Source organism: Tauraco erythrolophus, chromosome 19, assembly GCF_009769465.1.
Source record: "Tauraco erythrolophus isolate bTauEry1 chromosome 19, bTauEry1.pri, whole genome shotgun sequence".
NCBI classification, from domain to species: Eukaryota; Metazoa; Chordata; class Aves; order Musophagiformes; family Musophagidae; genus Tauraco; species Tauraco erythrolophus.
The window spans coordinates 4,855,316-4,878,945 of record NC_141483.1 but is presented as its reverse complement, the minus strand read 5'-3'; the positions used below and the strand labels follow the sequence as shown (position 1 = coordinate 4,878,945).

The following is a 23,630-nucleotide window of genomic DNA, read 5'->3' as shown; positions in this document are numbered from 1 at the left end:
GACAGAAAATTGTGTATCTTTTGAATGCTGCTAAGAAAAACAGATGTATCCATTCTTAGTTGTCTTCCTGGATTAACTTTTTAATGCCAGTTTACTTGGTATTTATGGAGAAGTTGTTCTTCTCAGGACAGCACAGTAGTTTAGCTATTAATCTGTAAATACCAAGCACTTGCTACTTGCATTGCATGTTTAGGATCGTATTGTAATGTATGTTTTACATGAGAAAGTTGTTTGTCAGGTTTGCTTAGCTAGGCATGGATGCCTAATTCATGAGGAGTCGATTAGATGGAATCCTAGGCTGTATTCCCGTTTTGACCAGATCCTTAATGTGGCAATCCTGTTTTGAATGGCTCAGTTCCTTTGGTTCCAAGCAGTTAAATAAGAATAAGAATAAGTTAAACTGGGTAGAGTGAAGAAATGAGGGGAACAAAAGGGAGATTAAGGTTGGCTTCTAAGACTGTGTTAAATTAGTTTAACAACAAAAAATTCTGTAGTTTAGCATCAGCCGCCAGACTTTGTCGTGGACTGCCGTGCAACAGGCGGACTACCCAGTGCAGTGAGGTCAGTGATGGAAAAGAAAAGCAAACAGTGCAGTTTCCCCTTTTAAAGGTAACTCTCTGAATACTTTTCATAGCACCATATACCTCCCTATTAGCAGTTGCCGCCAGTTTTGTGAGAGCGCTAGGTATTTTTAAACAAGAGAGTTGTTTGCTTTCAGAGGAGAAAGCTGACAAATCACTAACCCACGTGTGGATTACAGAGGAAACTGCTATCACCACGTCTGAGAATCCTTGCTGCTAGGGTTAGCGCTCTCATGGGATGGTTCCCAATAAAAAAATTGAGCAAGCTCTAAAAACTGACTTTAAGTAATAATCAACCTAACAAGTAATGAATGCTGAATTAATTGCTTGTTAGATCAGTCGCAGTTAATTAAAATTCCAGTGAAAGCTCAGAAAAACTGACAGCCACTCACTGGAATTGCAAGTGTGCCATGAAATGCGCAATGTTAGATATTTCTGTGGAACACACATAAAAAGGAAATGGTTCATATGACTGAATTATCTGGCACAAGTGCTATGCAGAAATGTCTCTGCTAATATTATAATCTATGTGAAATAGTAACTGACTAACCTTCTTAAAGTGTATAATAATGGACACTACTCTGAAAAATTTCAGTAGCCTCAAGACCTACACAGATTCATGAGTTGAGAATGTTCAATAAATAGGTATGACTCAGGTCTAGTTAACAAATACCCAAATATATTTGAATAGATTTGACTGCAACAGTCTTTTTTGTTACCTCCTATATTTGCAGACCAATTTAAGGTCTGCACTTCTGAGTAAGGCCAGTAGTAATTGAGCTGCAGTGAAGTGAGCAATGTACAGTGTACAGTCCCAAATGGCTCACATATGTTCAGAGCAAAAGAGGATTTTTAATACTATTGAAATACCAATCAAAGTGCTTCAGCAGGGACCAGACAGCTGCAAAACATTTAGGGACAGCTCAGGAATTCCCATGAGCAGAAGTGAGACAGGAAATGGTGAGAAGCTGAATAAAGTAGCTGAGGAAAATGCCCTTATTTAAAAGAGAGGTGAATTCAAAAGAAGTTCAGCAGATCCCAGTGCAGGAGATGTCAGAGAAAATAGATTAGGAATCATCTGAAAAGGAGAAGAAATCCTGTATGCTGAAAGAGTGATTTTTTTTAAATTCAAACTTAAAACTCTCTTTCACATCATCTTCTTCAAGACAGTAACTAGCTAGTTGTGATGATAAAAGAGTTCAAAGGTAATCACACCTGTACACTTACATAGTTAAGTACAGGGAAATGGCATTTAGTCATCACATTAAATTTAGGGAACTTCATAGAATGGTTAGGGTTGGAAGGGACCTTAAAGATCATCTTCCAGGTCTGTTTATACCGATGAGCCAAATTTTGTCCCAGTATGGCATGAACTGCTTATGTGCAAATAGAAGAAATTTGGCTACACTGTAACAAGCACTAGTTGAATGACTACTTTGATAGTCTCATATTCTGAGACAGGGTAAGTTTTGGACCAGAAAAAGTTCTAAGAAGTGGTCCTTTCAGTGTGTTGGTGAAGCTATAGGGTGGGGGAGGCCAGTATAGTAAGAGTGGAAGTACAAAAAGGAGCAATCCTGCCTTTACCATGTCAGAGCGCTGAGGGGCTAAGGCGAACGGCTGTATTGGTCTCCTTGTGATTTCCTTGGGAGCGCAATGTGCTGGCGGTCATGTTTAATGAGCATCCAGCAAGGTACTCGGAGTATGAGCTCCCTGCACGCCGACCTGCTGTCCTCATGGCGAGTGTGAATGGGTCGCTCGCCAATGAACAGCTGTGCTTTGGGGTGAACGCTGAGCTTTTACCTAAAGAAGCAGGCAGGGCATGTTGGATGGTGCCTTTTAAAAAGGAGGGCTGGAAGCCGAAACCAGAACATTCCATGGCAACTGGAGAAAGTTCTGAGGAAAGTGCAGTGAGAGCGGCAGGACCCCCCTCCCCCTGCCTAGAGGAGAGACAAAGAACAGGCAAGGAGGGAACTGAAATAGGAAGCAGGAACCATGTCAGGAGGCTGGGGACTAAAAGAAAGCAAATTAATAAACCACTGGGGGGAAAGGCGCACAACTGACCAAAGCCACTAGGAAAGATAAGCAAATTCCAGATTGTTTAACTGCTCCATGTGTATGCATGCAGCCTGGCTAGTAGGTTTAAATATAATCGTTTTGCAAGTACAACTCTTGTGTCTGTGGCACACAGACTGACTTACAGAATGTGAGCACTGTATTACCTACATAGTACTCAAACAACCTCAAATTTCTAAAAATAAATGCTGATACCGGGGTGTGTGACATAATGCAGTAATAAAAAACTACTGGTAGTATTCTGCCTGCAGTGTAGACAAACAGTTCCTATCAAAAGCAGGAGAAATCCGGCAGTTGGGCTGAAGGCACTGTGTGGCCTGAAGTGTTAATGTAATATTGCATTTTGGAAGTTGGAAGCTTGGTGCGCTCATTTGCACATCAGTGCTCGGAATGCTCTTTCAGTTCCACCACTATTTAATTCGAGTGCTGGGTTCGAGCTCTTGGAAGGCTCTGTAGTTTGTGATGCCCTCACATGCGCCGAGTTCACTATTTTCCACAGAATAGTTAAAGTGACGATATTGGACCGTGAATAGGTCATCCAAGGATTCTTAATTAGGCTCGATGTTACAAATGCAAAAAAGTGCCCTTGAACTCTTTAAAAACTTGTCTTCAGGAAAACAAAGAGCTCAGTTTTGGGAGAGTGTGTGTGTATTGGGCGGGGGGGAGGGCGGAATATTTTTTCAGAAGTAGAGAAAAACTCTTTTCTGAGACAGAAAGCAAATTTCAGCTGAAAATGAGCGAGTAGTGATGATGATGTTGAAATAGCAGCTCTTGAGAGAGAGACCTTGAGCCGGCAGGGAAGCTTCAGCACTAGGACAGTCCACGCAGCCCCCGCCAGCGTCCAGCCGGGCGTTCGGGAGCGTTTAACGCGGGGCCTGGGAAAGGCGAACTTCGGGGGAGCGGGAGCGCGGCGGGGCTGCCCCGCGGGGTGCGCCGGGGGCCGCGGGGAGCCCCGGGCAGCACGAGGCTCGGCGGGGCGGCAGAGTTTCCCCAACATGGAGGCAGGCGCTCGGGGGTGTGCAACTGCCTGTGCCTCCCGCAGCCCCCGACCCGCGGGTACCCTTTCTCCCAACTGCTCCCGAGAGGAAGGCATTTTTGCACTGGAAGAATTCCCGCCGTACCCCTTCCCTCCCCCACAATGCCGGCGCCTCGCTCTTTCAGTCAGGCTGGGAGTTGATCCTAGTACGGGGGGGGAGGTGGGGGTGAGAAATGCAATGAAAGACCCGGGAGGGGGGGGGGGGGCCGCTCTGCTCGGCAGCCCCTGGCCCCTCTGGGATCGGCTCTCCTCAGGCGAGGCGAGGAGGTGGGGGCCGCTCCGCGCCTCTGCAGCTCCGGGAAGGTTTGCATTGGACGATTTGCGCCTGGGGAGGGGGGGAGGCTGCCTGCAGCCCCCCCACCCCCCCGCCGGCCCCTCCTCCTCTCTCTGGCGGGAGGGGGGCCTGGGGGGCGAGCTGCAGCCCGGATATTTGGGGGAGGGGGCGAGAGCAGCCCCGCCACCCCCGTGTGCCGCGGGCGGGGGCCTCGCTGCCGGCTCGGCATTGGAGGATCGGTGCTGGGGAAGGGGGAGACTGCAGCCCCCAGCCCCCGCGGGCGGGCGGGGTGGGGGCCGGCCTGCTGGCTCTGGCTGCTCTTGCATTGGCGGATGCGGGGAGGGAGGGGGGCAGGAAGCGGGGGGGCAGGGGGGAGCCCGAGTGGCTGGAGGGGGGGTCTCTATGAATAGGGTGGGGGTCTTCTCGGCCAAAGAAGAGAGGAAAGTTTGCGGCGTCGGTGGTGCGGGTGCAGCGAAGCGGGCGGGGCCCGGACCGGAGCCGGCGGCGGCGGCGCTTGGTCGGGGAGCAGCAGCCGGGGGGCCCCCGCTGGATTTTTGTAGGGGGGGTGGTATCGCCCCCTCCTTCTCCTCCCCCCAGGGGTGAAAGTGCAAGAGGAAGTGCAGCCGCTGCCATCTTTCCTCCGCTCCAAACACACAGGGACGGACGGAGCCGGCAGCCCGGAGCCGCAGCCGCCGGAGCCCCCTCCCTCCCGGCTCGCTGCAGCCGCGCCGCGCACGCCCCTTCCCGCGGCGGCCTCCGCGGCCGCAGCGCCTCGTGGCGGCCGGGCCCGGGCGGAGCTCGCGCGCCGGCGGCCGCGGCGGCCCCGCGCGGCGCGCGCCCCTCCGCCGCCCGAGCCTTTTGTCTCGCCCCCCCTGCAATCCCCTTCGCGCCGTGCAGGGAGCGCAGCGCGCGCCGCCGCCGTCGGCCCGGACAGGGGCGGGGAGGAGGAGGCGGCGCGCGCCGCCGGGCGGCCGGAGAGCGCGCGCCCCCTGCGGGCGCCAGCGGGGCGGCGCAGCCCCATGGAGCGTGTGAGCGAGGCCGCCGCCTGCGGCCCCTCGTCGGGCTGCTACACGTACCAGGTGAGCCGGCACAGCGCCGACATGCTGCACAGCCTCAACCAGCAGCGCAAGAACGGCGGCCGCTTCTGCGACGTGCTGCTGCGCGTGGGCGACGAGAGCTTCCCGGCGCACCGGGCGGTGCTGGCCGCTTGCAGCGAGTACTTCGAGTCGGTGTTCAGCGCGCAGCTGGGCGACGGGGCAGGTGGCGGCGGCAGCGCGGAGGGGGGCGCAGCGGAGGGGGCAGCGGCCGGCGGGGCTGCAGCGGCGGCCGGCGGAGCCCCCGGGGGCGGGCGGGAGCTGGAGATGCACACCATCAGCTCCAAGGTGTTCGGAGACATCCTGGACTTTGCCTACACGTCGCGCATCGTGGTGCGGCTGGAGAGCTTCCCGGAGCTCATGACGGCCGCCAAGTTCCTGCTGATGCGCTCTGTGATTGACATCTGCCAGGAGGTCATCAAGCAGTCCAATGTGCAGATCCTCGTGCCCCCCGCGCGCCCTGACATTATGCTCTTCCGTCCAGGGGCCGCGGACCTCGGCTTCCCTCTTGACATGACCAACGGTGCCACTTTGGCACCCAATGGCAACGGCATCGCTGGTATGCCTGAAGACGAGGCCACGCGGGCCGCGCTCACCGCTGCGCAGTCCTCCCTGCCTGTTCTGCAGGGTGTGGACCGCCTGCCCATGGTGGCGGGACCCCTGTCCCCACCACTGCTGGCCTCGCCCTTCCAGAATGTTGCTGCTAGTGGCCCCACTTTAAGCACCAAGAGGGGCAGAGGGCGTCCCCGTAAAGCCAATCTCTTGGACTCCATGATGTTTGGTGCCCCAGGGGGGCTGCGAGAGGCTGGTATCCTGCCCTGTGGCCTCTGTGGGAAAGTATTTACGGATGCTAATCGTCTTCGTCAGCACGAGGCTCAACATGGGGTGACAAGCTTGCAGCTGGGCTACATAGACATCCCACCCCCAAGACTGGGTGAAAATGGTGTCCCTGGTCAGGACGACCCCGATGCACCCCGAAAAAGAAGCAGGACGAGGAAACAGGTTGCCTGTGAGATCTGTGGCAAGATTTTTCGGGACGTGTACCACCTGAATCGGCACAAGCTGTCACACTCTGGTGAAAAGCCTTACTCTTGTCCAGTGTGTGGCTTACGGTTCAAGCGGAAAGACAGGATGTCCTATCACGTTCGATCTCACGATGGCTCTGTGGGAAAGCCCTACATCTGCCAGAGCTGTGGAAAAGGCTTTTCCAGGTAAGAGAGTAGTTATAAGGACCGTAGATGCAAACGGAGACCTAGGAAGTTGTCTTTCCTATCCCTTGGGAAGCAAGAGCAGTTTGTACTTGGGATAGTTTGACTGTTCCATTTTAAGATGTTTCGAGAAATGAGACTGCCACCGTTTCCGCTGGGACGTTGTTCTACAGTCTCTTGAAAGGGTTTGAAAGTAATTAAGACGTAGAACCGGGAGTCAGCTGGCTTCTGGGTAACATTCCCAGCTTTGTCCCAGGCTTGGTGTATGCGTGTCCTTGGGCAAATCAGTTAGTCTCTCCCGCAAATGACTCTTCTGTGAAATGACTGTTGAAATAATTCCCTACCTCACATAAGTGTCTTGAGGCTACTGATTTGTAGGTAGTTTGAAGGTGCTGTTGAAGTGCAAAATATTAGTACATCTCAAGATTATTTTCTCGTATCCGTTTTAAATTTTCTTTTTCTTAACTTCCCTTCATTTCTCTTAGTTCGTAATGTTTTTTATCACCCAAATGTGAAGGAAGAGGTGAGATTTCAAAGGCTGCAGCATCAAGTATCTTTTAATACATGATCTTTGTGTCCTTTGGGTTTACATCCTTCTGAAGGGGATCCTGTTTCTGCCCTGCAACATACGTAAGATCTGTGCATTTAATGTTGCTGCTTTTTTGTTGTCGCTGTTTGTGGGAGTTAATTTAATAAGTAGTTTGATGCACATAGTCGTGTTAGCGGTATCTTATAGTCTGAGTTAATGAATTTGAAACTTTTTTGGAAGTTCGATGCTTGCTTTGAGACTGGAAGTAGTGGGGGGAGGGGGATGCGTGCACTCTGTGTTGCTTTTGTAGCAGCAGTCGGTTTTCTACAGCAGTGGATTTGCTCTAACAGGAGGGAAGGAGTCGAGATACGAAAGCAAATCAAAAAGCTACTAGGGCTAGTAGTGTCCCAGCTATATAAATGTAGGAACTGTGCCCTGATAGCTCTCTTTTTGATAGAGGGGCTTTTCGTTACTAAAATAAATTAAGAAAATGTAGACTCTTTCTTTTTTTTTCTTTTTTTTTTTTAAATCAGCGTAATTAGGGGTGCATCTTCATGAGGACTGCAAACTCAGTGATGGAAAGTCATAAAGCAAAGATTTCGTTTGTAGCTAGAAGTGAAAGTGGTTTTCTTACTATAGTGCTCCCTGGGATCATCTGCCAATTTTTGTTATTTTTATTCGCACTTAAAAGATTTCTGCTGTTGCTGTATGAAAGGTTTTTGTCAACAAGGGAAAGTGAAAGATACATGTTGAGTTCTTATTTTTGCCAGTAGGTTAATGTGAACAGGCAGGAATGCTGTTATAAAAGTGAACAACAGAAATGCCTACACCTCTTTGTAAAATCAAAGTATGAATGAAAAGCAGAGACTCTTTAAGTTTCAGTATCCAGTCGCAGGAGCAGCCAAAGGCAGTTGGAAGCGCGATGTCTGATTTTAGTGTCCTTCCCTCCATTCAGAAGTGCAGCGCATGAGGTTGCTGGGCTTGAAGTACCTAGAAGGACCCCCAACCAGTCTTTCCGGTTACGCCGCTCCAAACCACTTGCTGTTAAACTCGGGTTTAACAGCCTGACTGCAAAGTTCAGTCTATTTTCTGCCTGCAGTGCGTGAATTCCATCCCGCGCCCTCTCATTGGAGCAGCTGGAAAGCTGGGGGAGGAGAGGGTGGAGAACTTGTTTCCAAGCAGTTTTTGCCTCATACAATGAAAAGCTTTCTTCCTACTAGGAGAAACTCCCACCAGGAAAAGCTGCAGCTATTCAGTCTTCTCTTCTTCAAAGTAGGCTTTACTGATTGTGAAGAATGGTCGAACTTTTTCCAGTAATAATTTGCTCTTCCATTGCACCTTCTAGTTGGGACCTTCAGAGCACTTTATTTGTATGAATGCAGTCTCCCCACCGAGTTGTGAGTTAGGACAGTATTTTTTCATCTTGCTGGTGGAAAACGTGTTACAGCAACAGAGTTTAGAGTTGGTCTTTTTGCACAGAGGTGCTTAAAGTTGGCTTCTTACGTCCATGTTTGGGACATAAACCAAAAGGGTCTGATTTTCAAATATTTAGCAACTGTAAATCAAAATGCCCTGATTGTCAAGATCTAAATAGAATTTTGGAAGGGGACATGCAGGCTTGAAAACTGTAGTGTGTGTTTCCTGTTTTCTTGGATCATTCAGTTGTAGTTTATTCCTGAGAAAATACTGCCTTTTTAAGCAAGTTGGAGAGGGTACTTATCAAGGTAGAACCCCAGCTGTTGGTGATCTGGTTCTTGGAAAGTTAAATATCACTATATTTATAATAGATCCACCACTGGGATCTTTTTTTTTCTTTTGGTTAAAATTATAAGTTTATTTTTAGTATTTGTTTTAAGTGTGCTTATGTGTATTTTCTTTTAAGGCCAGACCACTTGAATGGACACATCAAACAGGTGCATACCTCAGAGAGACCTCACAAGTGTCAGGTAGGAGCTGGAGGGGTTTAGACTGATGTATGGGTAATCTTTGGCATTGTGTTTATGTGTGCAGACAATTATGAAGTATCAGTAAAAATACCATGTATGTGTGAGTTGGGATAAATGTTTGTAAATAACAGCATTCAACAGTTACAGCTGCTTTACATCCCTCCTATCCCACAGCCCCTTGTGTCATCTACTGCTTTGGTCCTCCTGCCTCCTTCCCCTTCTACCAGATGTTCTTCCCTACTTCTCTGTCCCAGTCTCACCCTGGATCTCTTACTCAGCCACATTGTCCCTGGGCTTAGAGCCAATGTCACTGATGATTCACTCCACCCCTTGCCCCCATCCTTTTTTTTTTTAATTTATTGCAGTTGTTGCCAACAGAAGGCTCCAATGCTGACTTCACTGGGTTTTTTTAGTTTAATTTCAAATAAAATTGGTAAATTATTAGAACTTGCCAAGATACTCTTTTTTTTTTTTTTATCACATAGACTTCAGAACATGCACTGAGCAAAATTGGAAGCTTTATTTTTATCCCAGGAAGAACACAGATAACAGCATCACGGTATCTTTTGCAATACAATGTCATAATGTTGTATGTTGTTTTTTTGCAGTTAATAAATTATTCATTAGGATTTGAAAAATCAAATCAAGAAAGATATTTTGTAATTCATATGTAGAGAGATTTAAAAGATGCCTGGAAGTATTAATTAAAACCGAAGTTGGGAATCGGCTTCCATTATCACCCACTGCCTTCACATAGTTGTTGGGCAAACTTCTAAAATGTTTGTTGGGCTAACAGCCTCCATGCTTGGTTTCTGAAGAAAAAAAATATTTAATTATTCATTTAAAGAAAGTTGGAGCAAGATAATTCTTATTTTATTTGAGGACAGTGAAGGTTAGAGGATTTTTTTTTTCCTTTGAAAATTTTTAACTACTTTTTCTGAACCTGATCAATCCTACGACTGTTGCCTCCTGATCTGCGTTTTTTTCCCATCTTTTGACACACCTCTCCTATGTTTCCTCCAAATTGTGAGAGTTTTGAAACATTTTGCAACTTTAATAATCCAGTGAAGAGTTTTTCAGACATAGAGAGCAGTCTAAAGGTTTTTGTTGAAGCCCATACGATCTGTGGAAACCCAGCATCTTTGAAAATCAGGCCGTAGAGCCTTGACATTGATTTAACTGCATATCCTATATAAAGCCTTAGATTGGTTTAAGCTTCTTAAGATGATTTAAGGGTTATAGATGTATATAAATTGGAGAATTCCACTCATAAACAAACTTCACAATTTGGACATAGCAAAGGGTCTGGCTGGATGAACTGAAGATGACTACCATTTTTTTCCATAAGTCTGTATTTGTGTGTAAGTATGAAAACGAATGTTTAGGTCCCAACATAAACAGAAACTCATCAGTCTTTTGCCACTTACTGAACTAACACAGTTTATGAATAACGTCGATAGACGTGAATTGTTCTTTGCCAGCTGATACCTGATAATTTTTTTATAGTTTTCTGTTTGACCTAAGAATCTTAAATATAAACTCTGTAAGTGTGAATCAGAGGATACACTAAGAGCTAGAAAGTAAAGAAATATAGAAGCTAAGATTGCACAGCCAAGCTCAACTTGGTCTCCTTGCACACGTGTATTTTGTGATAGCAATTTCTAAGAACGGTCTTTCACATTGCGTGTTATTTGAAGTGCAATAATACTGTATGCTCTGTTCATTTCAGTTAAAAGGTATAGGCTATAGGTTACAAGCATCAAGACAGAGTTGAGGTGGTCATTCAGACTTGGTTTGTTCTTGATTTTTGACTACTTAACCCTGCAAAGTTAATTTTTCATTAATCTTAAGGTATAGAAGGTTTGTTAAATAGCTGTTGTGTATCTTTGCAAAAATACTTCATAATATCCTGTCAGATTTAGAAAGTCTTCTTAAATATGCGTAGATCTGATATACATGGTACGAACCACGGAAGGGATGCTACCACACTGAAAATTTGTTTCAAATCTGAAAGCTGATGTATAAATTGATAAAGTTCTCCTTGTGATTATCTCATAACCAGTAACACTTATGTTCCGTGACGTGTATCTAAACACAGAATCTGGCCACTAAGATGGAAAATAGCTTGATGTTGGCCAGTTGTTTCCCCATTTTCCATTCTCATTTTCCATTGATTTTGTTTGGTAAATTAGCTCCCCATGGGAGTAGCCTGAACAGCATCAAGCATCCTTTTTGAATCTGTTGAGTTCCTGTTGAAAATTCCTGTTATTGTCATCCTTTGTTTATGTTTATTGCAAAAGAGAAGTACTCTATCAGTAAACAGAAAAGCTTTCCAGAATCCTCTGTCATAATGACATTCTTGGAAGTGGTGCTCTGTTACGATTTAAACAAAATCCGCTGGCCATTTACCTGAGCCCTCATATATCTTTGCAAACCATGTTTTGTTGAAGTGGCATTGTGGTGCATTTTAGACTACCAAAACAAAAGCGTGAAGGTGTCAACTCAACTCCAGAATAAATAAAATGAAACTATGAGAAGCAGGACAATCATAGGCTGAACGTCACTGCAACAGCTATAGTCTTCAGTGCTCAGCATATAATCCTGCACTCATCCCCCTAAAATAACAGTTGTGCTTCACAGCTTTGAAAAACAGAATTCCTGAGTTCCAGCACCTGTAGCACCTGATGCCAGACCAAGACCTGATTCCAGCTTTTTCATTACTGTTGAGACTCAGAATAGGCAAGGCCTTCACAGAGCCCAGGCAGCTGAGAAGTCCGATCCAAGAAGTTGCTCTGGTGTGCAGACAAGACACCGAATGGTACTCTGGATCTTTTCTCCTGGATTGTTGCATTGGTGTTTTTTTATTTATTTATTTATTTTTTAATCTGACAGTTGAGTTCTGGATGTCGGAGCCAGGCCAAGTCAGTTTTCTGGCCATAATGGGGTAGCTGAGTTTGCTGACTCGTCATGGGAAGGGGTGAAGCTGGGTTGTTGGCTTTTGAGCGTGAATGGTATGAAAGTTGCGTTGCAGTTTGGGAGGAAGTGGTGATCTGAAAATCTGTGGACGCGAAGGAACAAGGGGAGAAAACAGAAGTTTGCTCCTTCTCAGAGACAAGAGACAGGTTGTTCTGGCAATTTAAATAAAAAAGAGAAAAATGCATATTAGATTAAAGCACAACTTTTGACAAAGAAAAAGATCTAGTTATTTAAGTAAACCTAAAATTGGCATCCCAAGTCCAGTGCTTTTCCCATTGATTTCAATGCAGAATGAGTTTCTTCCTGTCCTAATTTCTCTTACTTCCTGCCTATTAGCAGGAAAATGGCAGCCACCATGGAATAAGCTCAGAGACATCCACATCCATAGAAAAGTTGAAACTTCAAGAGGTATTTCTTAAACAATGTTTTTTAAACTTTATATATATTCTTTTTGATCTATTTATATACCTGTGCAATGTTTGATAGGAAAGCACTGGAGAGATTTCTTCTATGATTAACAATTAATGTTAAATACTTAGCACTCATTTAGCACTTCACACCTTTTGTAAAATAAAACTTTTTTTTTTTCTCTATACCTTTGATAAATATTAACGATTTGAACATTAACTTTGGGGTTTTCTTTAAACCTAGTCCTGTCTCCCATTGTTATGATTCAGCTAAACTGATTCTTGCTTTCTCCACTGGACTTAATTTTTTTTTTTTTTAAGCTTCTTTACAGATATGTTTACTATCTAGCTTATCCAAAGGTGAACTTTGCACAACTCAGCAGCAAGAGTGAGAAATCAAACACAGAAATGATCGTGTTGCCTTTCCCTAGGCTTCTGACTCGATAAGCTCAGTATGGGACAGATATGGTTTTGATCCCGGCATCCCTGTATTTATGTGGTTTGTCTCTGGTCTGCTTCATCAACCAATGCGCTCCCAGTGCCGTTGTGTGGACGCTTACTGTGGCTCCATATTGTTAGACTTATTGATGACGGATCTCTTGGCTCTCATCTTTGGTTGTCGTAGTTACATATCTTTAGTTGACACCCAACAGATTGATCAGTATCAGTGCTGGAATCCTGCCTTAAATGAGCGTTTACCTCTACGAACATTTTAGTAAGCGAAAGCTGCACCTGTTTTGCTCAGTGCTGTGTACTGAGATTTCAAATTAAGAAGAATCTTTCTTGTTGGAGAATTTGGCTCTTAATCTTCACTAATTATAATTTATGAGTCTTTGTCTGGTGAGCTTAGTTAAGCTGTGTGTATCGCAGAAATCCACATAATTTTACTGTTGTCTTTTGAAGTTCAAGTCCTGATCCTTTGAGATGCTAAGTCTTGTGTTTGCTGGAGAGGAGCCTCAGCTCCATGGGAGCTGACCATGCTTAAGCATCTGAGAGGATGGAATGAGCGTAAAGCCTGTTGAAATTGATAGGTACTTTTCAGCTGCCTTCAATGTTTTTTTGGATTAAGCTCTTGATTAACTAAATTATATAAAATTATATGGGTTATCCTCTTCTGTATTATCAGTCTCACTTACTTGAAGTTATAATTTTGGAATTTTACTAGGATTGTTACTTTAACCAGTCTATCTGTGTTGAAACAGTTGTTACTTGAAAAGACAATATATCCAGTTCCCAAGTCACGTAATAGTCTGATATTATCTCTTAGGGGGTTTTGGTTATACATCTTAAAACTACATTATTTTATAAAAGGTGGTATAAACGATAACACTGTACACCCTTGAATGTCACTGTTGCCTGCTTGATCTGGTCACTCTAATGTATGTTTGCTTTTGTTTTTTCTCTTGCACTTACGAGCAATGGTTTCAGACTATATCTTTAGCAAGTTGTACAGGGTGTTGCTGGTGATTTATTTCACACGTTAGAGACAGAGCAAGCCTTTCAGAGCTGGCAGGCTGTCGTAGTAGGCCATATAAATAGTCTGCATGCCTACCGATTGCTATGATTATAAAAATGAGAGGGAGCCTTCACTCATCATGTGGATTTCCTCTGGGAAGTGGGCAAATAGAATCATTATTACCTTACACCAAATCAAGCTCATTTCATGGCAGTAAGTGGAACACGATACCTTGATGAGGGGTAAGTTATAAACAGCTTATAGTGTCATGCAGTTATTTTGATACCTGCTCAGTTCTGAGGCTTCACTTCTGCAATTTGTCTCCACTGCTACTGTGGGTACCAGGATGGCTCTTTTATTGTCTTCCATCATACTCTCGTCCCATTCAGTTCTCTGATGCTTTGTTTGTATGTTTTCATACTCCAAAGGGATTCTGTCTTAACCGAAGTTAGATTGATCAGATCAAAGAGTAAAATTTAGAAAGACGACAGAGAGGACATTTTGAGTGGTCTAAAGTGATTGTAATGGCTCAGTGAAATGGCAGTATTTACTGTAAATGGAATGAAGTGGTTTGTGCTATTTCTTTTATTAAATATTACTCAAAGTTTTAGTATCTTCATCCTCAGAGAGGAGATAAGGCCTTACAACTGTATCTTAAGTTTTACTGTCTGTAGTATGTTAGAGCTGTATTCCTGCTTTCCTAATTCTTTTGAGTAGTAACATCACACCTTGTGCAGTATGTTGGTGATATGAATTTTTTGTGGGAAAATGGCTCGTGCATCATGTCATTTGTGTGTTTGCACAGGGTCTAAGGTATTTACTCTAAAGAATACTGAATATGTTCAACAATGTCAGTGCTTTTAGCAGAGTTGATGAGTCACATGGTTCTCGTTATACCTGCAGACTTGTAATGCTTCCTTTGCCACTCGTGACCGACTGCGCTCACACCTAGCATGTCATGAAGACAAAGTTCCATGCCAGGTGTGTGGGAAGTACTTGCGAGCAGCATATATGGCAGATCATTTGAAGAAACATAGTGAAGGACCAAGCAATTTCTGCACTATCTGTAACCGAGGTAATGAAGAAATTATTTTTTTATTTCAGTGGGATGGGACAACACTTGAGGGAAGCTGTAAGGCTACGTGACTCTGTCTGCAACAGGAGGAGGTTGTACCATGTATGCGTATATATTCTTTGCTTTTCTTACTGAATACTTAACCTTGAAAGTGATGGAGCTACAGCTCTGGCCTTTTTACATGGCTGGTGGTTCCTGTAGAAACTCAGTTTAAATCTATAGCAAATTGTTTCTAGACAGTTTTAAGAATTTTATTTGCTAAATAGATAGATCCTGCTATTCACCATACATGTTTTCTTCTATACCTGGTTAGACTTGAGTTATTCTGTTCAGTTTGGAACCTCTTTGAAATACACACCAAGTTGAAAATTAGACACTGTACATAAAAAAAAAAATATTATCGTTCTTGCTTAACCTCCTGGTGCAGCAGTAGAGTCAAGCTGCTTCTTCCTCTTAACACAAGAATTGCTTTGTATTAATATACATTTCTAAAATAAATTTTGTAAAGAGCACTAGAAATGTGCTTTATCTTTATTTGTTCAAATACAGCTTTTCATAGAATCATAGAATATCTCGAGTTGGAAGGCACTTACAAAGATCATCGAATCCAACTCCCTGCTCCTCGCAGGACTACCTAAAACTAAGAGCTTTTGCAGCTTTTCCATATGTTTGTGGTACTCTTCAATTGGAGAGAGTTGTAAATTCAGGCTTTGTGGGATGTAAGGCAAGCTGGAAAAATAATTTTGACTTATTGGTGTCTTTTTTGAATGATTAATCCACAACTTCAAAATATATTGTTGGCTTAAACAGGTGTATGTACACTTACTCAAACAGTAAGTGTAGGAAGATGTTGCTGCTGTGTTTTGGGATCTCGTTTTTTCTTATGAGTCATTTTTTTATGATGCGTGTTCCCTTTTTTAATTTAAGAGAAGTGAAATATTTTGAGAGAATAAAGATGTTCTGTATTGAATGTGAGGACTGTAGAGAGAGCTTTTGGATGACTAGGAATTGATGAATAATGAGAGGCATTAAATTGCAAGGAAGATATTTCCAGTAGTTGAACTGTCTGTTAGGTCCTGAAAGTGGTGTTTGAATGGAAAAGGCATCTGGGTTGAAAATCTTCAGATTCTGAAGCTCCAGGTAGATGGTACAAAATGAAGCTTGGCCTCCTTTTCAGCTGAAGGCCTGTCTTCCGAAGAAACTGCTTGAGCTTATCTCGATTCTTTTTGTGGTAACAAGGTGGAAGACGCTATCCAAGATCCAGGTGCAATCCTGTTCTTCAGTTGAACGCTCGTATGGGTTGGGAGGAATTGTCTTGTTTCCAAGATGTGTGAGCTTGTGTTCCAACTTAGCTACCACTGGATGTCACTGCAGCTCTTTCGAAATTCAGCCAGCATGACAAAGGCAGATCTGGCATTCAAACAATGAAATGACTAAATGGTTTATTCATGTTTTACAGGTTTAAATGTACAGCGGAAATTTTAAATAAAATATACCCTTCTCAGTAGAAGGACAGGGAACCTGTTCTACAGCAAACTTTAAGCGACTACTTTCTTCTTCCAGTTTGTGTGTTTCATGTGTTGCCAGAATTTAGTCTGCTGTGACTTTCAGTTTACAACAGCACTTAGAAACTGTAATTAATCTGGTGAATTATTGTTAAATATCTACTCAGTGTTAAAATTCATAGGAAAGGGAAGTTATGGATGGAATTTGTCAAACAACTGCGTTATCAACTCATTGTTACATGCTGAATTTTGATCATAGATCTATGATCTATGACAGCAGAATTTTTAATCCAAGGTGTTCTACAATCAAATTATAGTGTTCATTGTTTTAAATAGATATCTTTTAAATTGTAGAGCCTGGCAAGATGAAGTATGGTGGAAAAATTCTGGATTAGAAACATCTGTTTGATAGACATTTGTGCAGTCAGAAGCTATGTGCCGTCCCACCAACTATTCTTGTGCCATGGCTACGGTGCTTGTGCAATGGGATTTTGTTTTATTCTTCCCTCAGTGCTGGTGTATTTTTGAATTGGAACTTAGGTGGTGCTGGATATAGTAACTGTCAAACAAGAACGCACAAGCGGCTTGTAGAGAGAATTTTGGATGTTGGCCCACCAAAAAAAAAGTGGATGCAAAGGTGACTTTTCCGCAGCTGAACATATCCTACTGTTAAAGACAAAGCTTAGAGTCCCCCAGTTTATCCCATCAGACTGACAACATTTTTGTGGAACTTAATCAAGTTATTTTAAAGGTTTAATGGATTTAGGAAATGGAGAACTCAGTACCTGACTGAAAGCAGTAGCCACTGGTTTGCCATGTCATGAGTGTACCCACTTGCTGATTTTATTTATTTATTTGTTTTACAAAATGGCAGTATAATGTCCAAAACGTACCCTCTGTGATTTGATGTTTTTTTCAGGTTATTTTCTTTTTTAGGGTCTTTATGCTTAGAATAATTATGGAATCAATTAAATCTTGTGAAGTTCGGGAAGCTGTGCAGTGTTTTTTCCTGGGATTTTCTGGTTTGGGTTGGGTTTTTTTTAGGAATTCATCTAAAACGTGCTTATGAAAACTAATCCTCACTTTTTAAGACAAATTCTCTTTAATCAGTTGAAATAAGAAAGACCTGCTCCTGCCTTGTTGTTTCATAATCTTCTATTACCATCCTTAGGAACTTTGTTTGCTTGGGTGGCTTTTTCAAAGAATTTAAGAGATTAATGACTTTGGCAAGTCTAGAACTAGTACTTTGTAATAACATGTGCAACTCAGAAGATTAATTTTCTGTTTCGGATACATACACATTGTTTGTTTTGCAGAAATCAAATGAGTTAGGAGAAGGGTAAATAGTCCATTCACAAGTTAGATAGAAATATTTTTTACAGTAAGATGAATTCATGTATATTTCATGGTGGATGCAGAGTTGAGTAAAGCGAGACATACTCTCCAGATGTTCCAGCTAAATCCAAATTAGAATTTTTGAAAAAGGAGCATCCTGCAATTATTTCTATAGTGTATCTCCTTACAGATGTTATCTGAGAGATCAAGAGATAGATCTCATTTATATAGAGCAGATAATTTCCTCTCTATGCATGTTTTTAATATTGATTCCTCTGGTATGAAGAAATAATCTGCTCTGCAAAGCTGAGAGATGTGAATGGGTAAGGCAATAAATACATTCCTTCTTTGAAAAATACTGCCACTTTATCTTCTGCATTAGCCTGATTTTGGTTTTAAATAAATTTTTAAAAGTAAAGGATTATTGTCTATGAATTCCCCGTCTTCCTAGAGCAGGCATTCATAATTAAGGTCTCGTGGAAAAAAAAAAGGCCAATGCTAAGTGCTTCAGAAAAAAAATGAGGATAAAAACAACCAACCAAACAAAAATCTCACTTTAAACAGTTTCATATGAAGCAGTTGACATTCTTACTGCTTTGATGGAAGTTGATGACTCACATGTTCATCTGCCAAATGCATAAAGGGGAGCTAACACGCTTTGCAGGCAGTTTTCATTATGTAAAACAATATACTCTACAAATAGAACTGCAGAGTTCAGAAAAAATATTGTATAGCAGAGATTACAACTTCAGATTTTCCTGAGTCAGTTTAATATAGAAAAACACTGAATACCTGTATGTGGTCCTTTTTTAATGGTTGGCGATGAGGTTTTAATGCATTGTTACATGAAGAGGCTCATCTCAGCGTGTGTGTGGTTATTAGACACATGGATGAAATAAGGAAAGTACCTTGTAGTTGGAAGTATCACCATTGTATCTGCACATCGTGTCCTTTACCAGTCAGACACTGGTTCTTTCCATGTCTACGGTGAATTTTTGGTATTTGGAAAAATATACTCTGTTGTGGCCCAATGAGATATTGAGTACAGCATTTTGTGTCTGAGGGTAGGTCTTGCACTATTTTGGATTATAATATCCTTACATTAATTGCCTGGATGACTTGGCCTAGGTGATTGTGCTCCATTGTATTTTGAGAGTCGGATGTTCTTGGTTTCTTCGATTGTGATATATCTACTTTTATCTTCAACTCAGGGGTCTACAGTAACTCTCTCTTGTTCATTCTCAGCAACCTGCCCTTTTTTCCTTTTGTCAGGTTGCTGTGGAGTTCTGTCTTGCTCTGCAGGTCCTCTATATATGATTCTTAATAACCCCTGAATACTCTTTGATCCTGGCTTCTAAGAAAAGTCTGGGTAGAGGAATATTCTGTTGGGTAGACACAGGGAATTCTAGTGTAAAGCCACATTCATTATTCAATTCAGCCCCTGAAACTGATAGCTGCTGTCACAAAATCCACCTCAGAGAGGTGTGCCAGTATTGGTTTCACATCCTTCCTAATATATTATTATATACCATCAGATGTAAATGCCCATATCACTATAAAAATGGCTTTACATTAGTATATCTTTTCATATTCAAAGTGAAACATTGGTATGAAAGTTCTCTTGCGAGGGCTTGTGCTGTAAACGCTGTATTGGTTTAAAAAAATCGAGGTCTTTGGCTTTCCCTATCCAGAAAGGGAACCTGGAACTCTGTGTCTGTGACAGTGAAACTTGTGTTGTGTTCTCAGTTGTTAAAGGTAAATCTCTAACATGAAAGTTCCATAGTATTCTGTTCAAAATTTAATAGAAAATTAAGGTGATTGTTGATAGGCTTACCTGCGTAGGGAGTCTTTAAAACTCTGTCCTCCTTGTGCCTTTCGTATGGTGCAAATGTACTAGTACTGATTGCAAATCTTAGTAAAATCTGAATTTAAAAACATTCCAAAATATATGTGAGATAATTTATTGCATTAAAGGCCATTTCTGTGAGACTTCAAAAACAATTTTAAAAAGCACATGCACAAATGTAAAAAACTGTCTTGTTCAGAAATCAATTGTTTGAAATACATATTTTTAATTTCAGTGGTTTGGGCTTATGGATCAGAACTAATAGAAATATAAAAATTTCATTTAATTTTTTTTTCACATCAGACAAAATAGGAGTTTTAGCTCAGGATGAGCTGAATGGAGGAAATGTTCTTCAAAAATTACTATAGAACAAAATCATATACCTTAAAAACTCAATAGTTTTAGCTTTTCAGCCTTATAGGAGTCACTATAAATGCTAGAAACCTAAGGGGAAAGCACACTAAATACCAAAGAGTGATGTTACTAAATGGCATTCCTTCAAATCTTAACAGCATAAAATAAGCTAATTTGACTTATCTTCCAAAGTATGATCAGATGATGAAGACATTTTTAATTAAAATAAATAAAACGGCACCAAAATGGTGAAGAGACATGGCTGCCTTTTTGTGTCATGTCTCTTCTGCCATTTTTCCCCAGAAAGTTTCATGTCATCTGCTAGGTTTGCTTACCTAGGATTTGTTTCTCAAGGAGGCTGTTCTTTCATCATGACTTCCAAAAATCAAGCGAAGTCTGAAGAAAGGTATGCATTGCATTCATTGCCTGATTATGTCTAGGAATCCTACTCGAGCATGTTAACCAGAGATCAAGCTAGTATGACGGCAACTTTGTAATAGGGGGTCGGAGCAAGAGAAGGATGAAAAGAACAGACAGGGAAGGCAGATGTGTGTCTTTGCTGGTGGCAGGATCTCATCTCCTTTTATCTTGTTTAGGTTTCTCCTCTGCCTCCTACTTAAAGGTCCATGTTAAAACCCACCACGGTGTTCCCCTTCCCCAGGTCTCCAGGCACCAGGAGTCCATCCCGAATGGGGGAGCAGCGTTCCACTGCGTCAGGACCTATGGCATCAAAGGCAAGAGACTCGCTGCTCTGCACCTTGTTGCTGTCTGCAGAACTTTGTGTTGTGGGATGTTGGGCTGGGCATGAGAAAGGGGAGGGAGGAAGAGCAGGGAAAATACTGGAGAGAAGCTTAGGGAGATGCAGAGAAGTTACATAACATCACGTAGTATGTAATATCTGTCCTTGGATAGCCGATTTAACAAGTCTGGGGGAAGGAGGTGGACACGTAAGAGTACGTGAATTTTTGGCAGCTTCTTTGATTTTAGACATTGAAAAAGCCATGTTAGTTCATCTTGACCATCTTCCTAGGAGCAGTCAGTATTTGCATTTTGCCTGAGGGGTGCAGATCCTTGACGGTTCCTTAGTCCCACTGTACTTGAATCTTGCGTCAGTCAAACCACGTTTCTGATTTCTGGTGAAGGAAGGAGGAGCCACAGGATGCAGTTCGTAAAGATTCTTGAGTGGTGAAAGCAATACTTGTCCTCAGGTTGATGAGGAGCTATGCAACTCTCTGTAGTTTAACTTTCACTTTTAATGCTGTTGTTGGGGAGGAGAGGTAGAGGGTGATGATAATAGTACTGTTACTTATTTTGGTTTTTAACCTGCATTTAACTTCTGGGGGAAAAAAAAATATTATAAGAATAGCTAAACAGTATTTAAGTTCTGAATATGTAAAGCTGTGTGTTAATCTATGTAGAATAGTTTGCTTTCTGCTCCTTGACTTGAGCTGTCAGTATTCCTGGTGAAGCTGAAACATCAGAAAATTCTTCAAAACTATGGTGTCCCAAAAATGCATGTTTTTTTCTTGCCCAGGAGAACACAGCAGGCTGGGTTAAACAAAGTCTGTGCCAGCGGAACGCTACAGTTGTGTAACTTTTTTCTGTAGAAGTCCTGATAGAGTTACTACAGAAGCCCTTTGGTTTTGGGTGGTGTGCTGACTTAACAAGAGATTTACTCCAGCTCAGTGGTGCATTGATTTCATGCATATCCTGTTTGGTTTGTAATGCCGAGTCCAGAGCAAATCTGTCTTTTGGGTTATGCCAAGTGGTTCTTTCGTCTTTTAGAGTTAATAGTAGATACGGCTTATTTGTATTCAGAGACTTGTTTAGGGAGCACGTCTGGGTTTCCCACGCTCATTCATACGCGATGAGCAAAAAATGTGGACAAACTTTCTTGGCATAGTGCCAGAGGAGAATGGGGAACACTCCAAACATACCAATGGCTTTGCCAGGATACATATCCGAATGACTTAAAGTAGTGTCCCTAACCTCTCTCCTGTTCCATATTACAGTATTTAAAAAAGGAACAATTTTAGATTATGAAATTCACTTCTAACAGCGTTGCACTTAACTTGTAAAAAAGAGTTCCTCGAGACTAAATGGAATTGCACTTCTTAAATTGTAGTAGCTCACTGCTGTTTTGCTAAGTATTTCCAGGTTTCTTCACATCTTGTTGCAGACTCTTATACTTCACTAGGTTTCTAGGTTCTTCCCCAAAGTATCAACAATATTTCAGAAGTGTGGGAGTGAATTGTACAGTTAAAAACTCATCATTAGGTCCATCCTTTTGTAGTGCCTGAGGTATAAACGTTGTGAGACATCTTTGGGATTCAAAAAAGTATTACAGAAACCAGAAACCCATTAGGGTTGCATTCAGTATCATGACAAATCTGTAACAAAAACTTGGATGTTGCTCTGATAGGATCCCAGTGGTTTGTAAAGAGGACCTATGGTCAAGGGTTTTAGAATATAAGGGATTGCAATGTTAAGTGTATCATTCTGTCATGACAGGCATTAATGAGATCAAGTGGTAACCAATATAATCTATTTTAATGCATGTTAAATACTTTTTTTGGGAGATAAGATTCTGAAAACTTCTCTCTTTTCTTTTTCCCATAGAAGGCCAGAAATGTTCACATTCGGACCCGATTGAGAGTTCTGATTCATACGGAGACCTCTCTGACACCAGTGACCTCAAGACTCCTGAGAAACAGAGCACCAATGGGTCCTTCTCGTGTGACATGGCAGTCAGCAAAAACAAAATGGAGACGGAAGGAGAGAAGAAGTACCCTTGCCCTGAATGCGGCAGCTTTTTCAGATCAAAGTCTTATCTGAACAAACATATACAGAAAGTTCACGTCAGGGCCCTTGGTGGCCCATTGGGGGACCTCGGTCCTGCTCTAGGATCCCCCTTTTCACCTCAACAGAACATGTCTCTCCTGGAGTCATTTGGGTTTCAGATCGTCCAGTCAGCATTTGCATCATCCCTAGTGGATCCAGAGGTCGACCAGCAACCAATGGGGCCAGAGGGGAAATGAGATCAGTTTGATCTTAACGAAGCAGAGCAGCAGTCTGGCTATAATGATAAGATGCTGTGAATGAAAGAGGAAATAATGAAATTTGGTTCTATAGCTGAGAATTTTTTATTCATTTTAGCTTCCCTCTTTGTCTCATGCCCTACCCCACCTTCTCTGGGGAGAGGGATAAAATGCTTCTTTAGCTGATAAATTACAGAAAATGGTGACCTTGAATAGGAGACATGACCTAAAACACCAAATGGAGCTTTAGAGGCTGCTGCTGGTGTTTTGTCGTGATCTTCTAGAATAAACAAAAGTTGCCAGCACTGATCTGAGAATTAGACAGTCCTAGGAACGAGGCACCTGGGGAGCTACAGCTACAGGGAGCTATGCTTTTGTTCTCTCTATTCCCCACCTTCCCTAACCTACCCCAGAAAAACAGTAAGTTTTAAACAGACCCATTATTGACCCATTATGGAATATAACGTTAAGTAAAGTGCCCCATGGTACCTAGCAGGTTACAATGCAGTTGTCCTTTTAAAAACAGAAAAATTTAAAGAAGGTGAGAGAATTTGAACCCCTTCTGCCATTTGTGAGGCTGTGAGTGCTGCAGCAGGACTGAACTGCTGAGAAAAATCACCATTCAGAACAGGTTATTTTTGTTACTTTTAACCATGAAACTTGCTGTCAGGTTTTTAATTCTCTATTATTATTATTTTAGGACCTGTCGTAGTGAATTGCTACTGAAAAGCCAGTCTAAGGCGATACACAGAGCACTCTTAAAGCAGCAGTCACATTAGGGTTAGTATTAATTTTTTTTTTAGATGTACCATAATTAATAACTTGGCTAGTTGATTGTTTTAAGTCTATGAAAGAAATAGTTTTATGGAAAAAAAAAAGAAAAAAAAAAAGGAAGGA

At 42.4% G+C, this 23,630-nt stretch overlaps 1 protein-coding gene across 3 annotated transcripts; it reads left to right on the top strand.

Annotated features, from left to right (window-relative positions):
• The first annotated feature begins 4,983 nt into the window (after window positions 1–4,983).
• PATZ1 (POZ/BTB and AT hook containing zinc finger 1) lies at window positions 4,984–22,733 on the top strand. Of its 3 annotated transcripts, XM_086623551.1 has the most exons (6): window positions 4,984–6,269; window positions 8,678–8,741; window positions 12,054–12,125; window positions 14,484–14,655; window positions 20,292–20,429; window positions 22,315–22,733. In XM_086623551.1, exons 1-6 carry the CDS (start codon window positions 4,984–4,986, stop codon window positions 22,731–22,733), a joined length of 2,151 nt encoding a protein of 716 aa, XP_086479677.1. The 3 variants fall into 3 exon arrangements, with proteins under 3 accessions (XP_086479677.1, XP_086479678.1, XP_086479679.1); XM_086623552.1 differs by lacking the exon at window positions 12,054–12,125; XM_086623553.1 differs by lacking the exons at window positions 12,054–12,125; window positions 20,292–20,429.
• The last annotated feature ends 897 nt before the right edge of the window (window positions 22,734–23,630 follow it).

Bases quoted from the DNA above. Each gene is read 5' to 3' on its own strand.
- PATZ1 (XM_086623551.1), top strand. From the start codon at position 4,984: ATGGAGCGTGTGAGCGAGGCCGCCGCCTGCGGCCCCTCGTCGGGCTGC. The intron at 6,270-8,677 runs GTAAGAGAGTAG...TTTTCTTTTAAG, and splicing joins TGTGGAAAAGGCTTTTCCAG to GCCAGACCACTTGAATGGAC. The intron at 14,656-20,291 runs GTAATGAAGAAA...TATCTTGTTTAG, and splicing joins CTGCACTATCTGTAACCGAG to GTTTCTCCTCTGCCTCCTAC.